This window comes from Montipora capricornis, chromosome 4 (assembly GCF_036669925.1).
Source record: "Montipora capricornis isolate CH-2021 chromosome 4, ASM3666992v2, whole genome shotgun sequence".
Classification (NCBI taxonomy): Eukaryota; Metazoa; Cnidaria; class Anthozoa; order Scleractinia; family Acroporidae; genus Montipora; species Montipora capricornis.
In genome coordinates, this window is record NC_090886.1 from 3778708 (window position 1) to 3784380 (window position 5673).

Consider the following 5673-nt stretch of genomic DNA (forward strand, 5'->3'; position numbering starts at 1 on the left):
TAATTGCAATTTAATGTTGTGAGAGAGTTTTTTAAGAGCTGCACTTTAAAGTGATACCCCCAGGCGTTCTTGCTGCCACCAACCCGTCTAAAACGTAAATGAAGAAACTCTACTGGGCTGGTATGGGCTGTAATAGTTTGCAAACAATGCCTGACAGGTAACCCTGAGATATTAAATTCAGACGAGAGGTTGCTCAAAATGTCTGAGACTCGAATTGCCCGCCTAAAATAAAGAGCTCTGCTTAGAAACTTCATTTTCCAGACACACTTTCTCTAACCGATCATTGAAATATGTTGCTCTGTGTCTTCTCCCATTAGTTTCTTATTTTTCTGCAATTCAAGGACACTGATTTATACCAAGTAGACTAAAGTATCACATTTTGATATATCGGGAAACTGACCAACTGAATAAACTCAGTTGAGTTTACGAATTAATTTCAAAACTTAACTTCATTTTTGTCATCAGTTTTGATGACTTAAAACTCAAACGATAATGATTTTTAATTTATATAGCGAATTTTAGACCAATATAAACTCTTCTGTCCAGAATTGCAAGCAAGAAGGTATACTGAGCTCAACTTTGAAAAAGATAATGAGTTTGCTCTCAGAGTGAGCTGTCTCTAGCATCCACGAAATATTTCAATACGTTTTCGCAACTGACACTGTCTGCTTGAAGAACAGAGTTACATGACATTTTCACCGCTTTTGTGAGACAAAAGTTGTGTTAAAGTTCGACAGCAGGATAAAAGGGCATCCCATCGCCAGAAATTAAATACAATACGTGTATTTAGGTTATATTTAAACGGCAAAGCTTGGAATACAAGAACAGTGCATAGCATGTGAGTTGTTGATAAAAGTACAGTTGAAACCTGAGTGCAAGCCGAACAAGGTGATATGTTAGTTTAGTATTAAACTTTAAATTTTGACGGTGTTCACCGTTTATGTGAATTTGCGTTGGTTTCTATGACTTTGAATGAGTTTGCTTTTAATACATATTTTAAATTCTAATGGCTGATGAAAATGTTTGAGACGTTGACCTATGGTCCTTGTTATATATTTAAAAGTAATTACATAAGTTGTCAGTTAGATATATTTAGTATATCTCTTAGCAAAGGAATCTAGAGGGTAAGAACGCTGTGAAATTTGGCAATTCGCGTACAAATGAGTGATTTCTTTCAATTTTGCGCGTAAAAACGAGAGATACGATATTGACAGATCCTACTCTCCAACAAATGTTTCTCTGTCTTTTTTCGTTTCCGAAATCAAAGACGAACGTCACTCTTCAGTGTCTACTCTTTTTATTTTCATTGCGGTCGACAGGTGCTGTCAAAAAAAGCTTGTTTTCTGTTATATGCTTGGACAAATCAAGTAAAGGGTTTTTTTTCCTACAGAATTTTCTCAGAGCTTATCAGGTTTCTGCTCTTGCTATTCAGTTCCAGCAATTCTTCGCGTCCCACACGATACCAAAGTGCCGTTTTGTCTATTTTTTGTTCTCTTTGTCGACCACGTCTTGATTATTCTTTACAATTTGCTATTCAGTCCAAAAAAAAAAAAAAAACAGACGCGCGCCTGAAGCGAAGTTTAGCCTCGTTCCCCGACAAAGAGCTGTGTTATCGCTAAGGTTTGGTTCCCACTAGTGACATTTGGATCATAATCATAAGAAACGTTTTCTCGCTTATGTCCGAGTGGGAACGTGTGAAAACATAATCATGAGATCGACAAAATCATAATGATTATGATTATGTCTGTGATAATGATTTATGTTGCCCTCGGTTGTAGTGGAAACATCATGAAAACGTAGCGACATAATCAAAATCATAACAATGAAAGCAGTCTATTGTGCTCTAGCCAGTGACAATCTAGTTCCAGTACGTTTGCGTCACAGTGTTTCAAGATAGCGTCCTCTACGGTAGAAAATTTACCTATACAACAAATCGATGTACAGAAACAAAAAAAGAATGCTTGGAATCAACTGGCTCAGCAACTTGATTTCTCAAGCGACATTGCTCTTAAATCAAAAAGTAACAGAATTAGTATACAGTGCAAAATGACTATCCGTTGTCGACGAATTCCCGATTTGACGGAGGCCTATCATAAGTGCGATCAATACGTATTTTTGTACGGCAGCCATTTTTAAAGCCGGGTACACAAAATAAACAATTGTAAAGCTGACAAGGCCTTATTTCGTTCACGTTCACTAGATCATTTAGAAACTTATGTTTATGATTGCGATTATGAATCCTTATGTCGCCAGTGGGAACCAACCCTAAGCTCAGTTATACTTCAAGTTACCTGTAGAAAGTTATATCGGTGTTGGTATGGTCAGACATGCGTGTTAAACGAGAAAACTATCAGCTTAACCTTGTTCAGCAGCTACTATAGCTTAGCACCCACGAGTCTCTTTGACGGCTCCCAAGTGAAGGATCTGAACTCAGTATTAATCCGGCGAAAGTCGTAGGATTATCTTTAGTTCCTAATTTGCTATTAACTTCCTATTATCGTTAATTTAGGACACTGTGACCTAGGACTTGTGGTAGCAGAAAAAATAAGGGAAATCCTCTCTATAGGCACCACTTCTTTCCGCTTCACGACTTTAGATCATGACACTGCGTTCTCAAAAAAACATTTATTTAACAGTCTCCCACAGAATATCACTGCTGAAGTCAGAGTAGTTAGAACTAAGCTTTGATTTTAAAATGTTTAAATTTGTCGTGCAGTTTGGTAAACGACCTTTTCCAGTGTTTGTATTGTTTGTTGCCGAGTGATAATAAGTAGTTAGCTGACGGGTGAATCAACATTCCCAAGTTCCGAGTCCTGTCCATCCGATACACTTGGATTATATTTTAAAAGATACATATCACCATTTGCCATAATCTATATCAAGCTTTCAGTCTTCTAAATTCACGATAATAGTAAATTACGAATTAATGAGAATAGTTAATTAGAGGGAGAGAATGGGTTGAGGTCACCTCTCGTTTTCTTTCTTTTGTTTATTTGTTGAAGCGTGTTAGCATATATAGACCCGATTCGGCTAACTCAATGTTGTACCCATGCAATCCAGATGTCTCGGGCTTAAGGTTCTGTATGTGTTGCTTTTGCATGATAATGTAGCATTCACACTCAAATGATAAGGAAATACTTGGAACAAAACGTTTCATGCCCAAAGGATTTGAATTGGGTAAAACATTGAATTGGCCGAATCGCGGTCTATTGGCAGCGCAACTGTTCAGCTGACTTTAGACCTGCTGTAATTTCAGTTTACAAAGGCCAGACCACAACATTGTCGCTTCGCAAACAGTGCATGTGTGGGCTTTTTTAACGAATTATTTACGAACATGTGCGGTGAGAGGGTGTCTACGCTCTGCAGGTTTTTTAACCTAGAAGACTTAAAAGTCTAACAATTTGCAGCTGGAATTACAAAGGAAGCACTTTCTCCTCAGTGTTGGTTTCGACCTCTCACACTCTCAATTGGGATAGAATGGGCCATTTCCGAGTTACTGTTTTTCTCCGTTTAGAAGTGAGTATTGGTGCTCAACTATTGTAAGGGAAACGAATTTGATTTGCGTAAGAGTACGCAACTCATTTCCATTTGAATGGTTGTGCACCTGGATTCGTTTTTTTGAAACTGAGGCATGCAGCAACTCGGAAATGGGCTATTGAGCCATCTGTCCTATTTGAGGATTATTATTCTAAATTAATCAACTCTTTCCGCAAATCGATTGAGCGATCTGGGGGTAACGGTTTTTTTTAATTAAACCACCATCGGTATTTCCTTCTGGCAGAAAGCCATGTTTATAGCCAATGATAGAGTAAGTCGGTGTCGTCGAATCTTAGAAGCTGGGGCGTACTACTTAACGAGAAAAGTTGAGTATTTGAATAAGCACATGAACCCCACAATTATAAAACGGTTCAATTCATGCTCCTTGCGATAAAACTGCGATGGAGGTCCGAGGTTACGGAAAAATAATTCGTTTTTAAGACGAACGGGGCATGATACAATATGCTCTTTTGTTTTTAATAAGATGCAAGGGTGGGTTTCTGCAATCCCGCACCTTGGCCGGGGAAAACTGGGTTGAAGTTTGGTTCCCCTGTTCGATTCGATGTTCCATATTCGCTTAACCATCCTCTCTCTTCTTTGTCTTTACATTTTCTCCCTAAACAAACTCCTCTTTTTACGATGCCAGAATCTTGGCTGCTTCACGATTTATGTGAGAGACTTTGTTTTGTGATGAACCGTAGAATGGTGAGCTGACTTCTTAGGAATGTGCTTGGCTTCAGTATTGGAGCCACTTGACAAAATGCTACATGGTAAAACAAAAACAAAAAAAAAAGATGATAAAGTTACGTTAAAGTATGTTTAGTTCAGGGCGGCACTTCAAGTAACCCTATTTGTTATTGTGAGGGCTCAAGAGGTTTATCTAAGATTGTCGAGTTTACTGCAGGCGTTTTTCCAGCAAGTCTAACTGCGAATTTTTCGTCGCGGTAATGTGCTAATTGGTTTTACGTTAGATAAAGGAGCACGGAAAACTGAGAAACGGCATGACAGGACAATTGTTTCCTCGCCCTCGTTTAAGGCCCGGCTCACACGTATCCGGCTATTTTTGAATCCGCAAATTTTTCTTTCCAGATTCAAAAATATTCCCACCCACACGTAGCGTATTCAAATCGAATTTGCCAGTCTAGACGTAGCCGGATTCACTCTAGTAATCAGGACTTCTCAAGGAATAATAAGGCATAATTAAAGTGTACAGTGTTCATAGCTATGTTTAACTGCACACACGTGATAATACTTAAAATAAGTCCACGAAGTGAAGAAATAATATTGCCCTCGGCAGCCATCTTGAGAATTGATTTCGCGGTGAGGAACTGCGCTCGATCTTGTTACGTCATCCGGATTAAAAGATTTCCGGATTTAGCGTCCACGACAGCGTCCACGACAGCGTCCACACGGTTCCGGATTCATAGCGGATTCAAAAATACCCACTCCAGAGAGCGTATTCAAAAAGTTTCGGATTCACCAACAAATTCGACGGGTACGTGTGGACGGAAGGCGTATCCGGAAAGAAAAAGTTGCTTTCCCAGGAACCCATGAATGGGAGCGTACAACTTCATTGTATTTTCGGCACGGCGTTTGACCGAGTAATTTTTAGATTGATTTTCCCGCGAAATCAGACCTTTTCAGCTCAGAATCACAAGTCTTGCATAAGAAATTAATACGACCCATGGGATTGAGAATAGTCACTCGTGCAAACCAAATCTTATTAAAGAACTCGTCTAAAAATAGCTTGATCTGTGAAAATGCCCTTTCATAGACCAAGTAATGGAGTTGTGGTATATTGGTTATAAGCTCTTGGCCTTGGTCTAAAAGGTCTGCCATAGATTTGGGGCAGGGCATCCGAACCAGAAAACAGAGTTCTTAAAGGGTCTTTCCAAGAACATTTGAGTTGGATAAATGCACCTATGGAGGAAAACACCGTTGTCTAATACTCTTTTTTCCATTCAAGTATTCGACCAACCTGCTTTTCTTGAACAATGTCCCACGTGATGTACCAGGAGTATATCCTGGATTTCCCGGATAGCCCTGTATAACGGATACTTCTGGCGTTACAACTCCCTGGAGAATACAAGGGTAAGAGAACCACTGACTAATGTAAACAATCGGGTGAATTGCCAT

The 5673-nt window shown here is 39.2% G+C and overlaps 1 protein-coding gene across 1 annotated transcript in view; it reads right to left on the reverse strand.

Moving 5' to 3' along the window:
* Window positions 1-2969: 2969 nt before the first annotated feature.
* LOC138045250 (cuticle collagen 2-like) overlaps window positions 2970-5673 on the reverse strand; it is a 9553-nt gene continuing 6849 nt past the window's right edge. The window contains exons 7-8 of the mRNA XM_068891680.1: window positions 5516-5613; window positions 2970-4300 (exon numbers count right to left, since the gene is read on the reverse strand). Of these exons, the coding sequence (XP_068747781.1) occupies window positions 4204-4300; window positions 5516-5613 (195 nt within the window). The 3' untranslated portion in view covers window positions 2970-4203. The remainder of the gene's footprint in view (window positions 4301-5515; window positions 5614-5673) is intronic.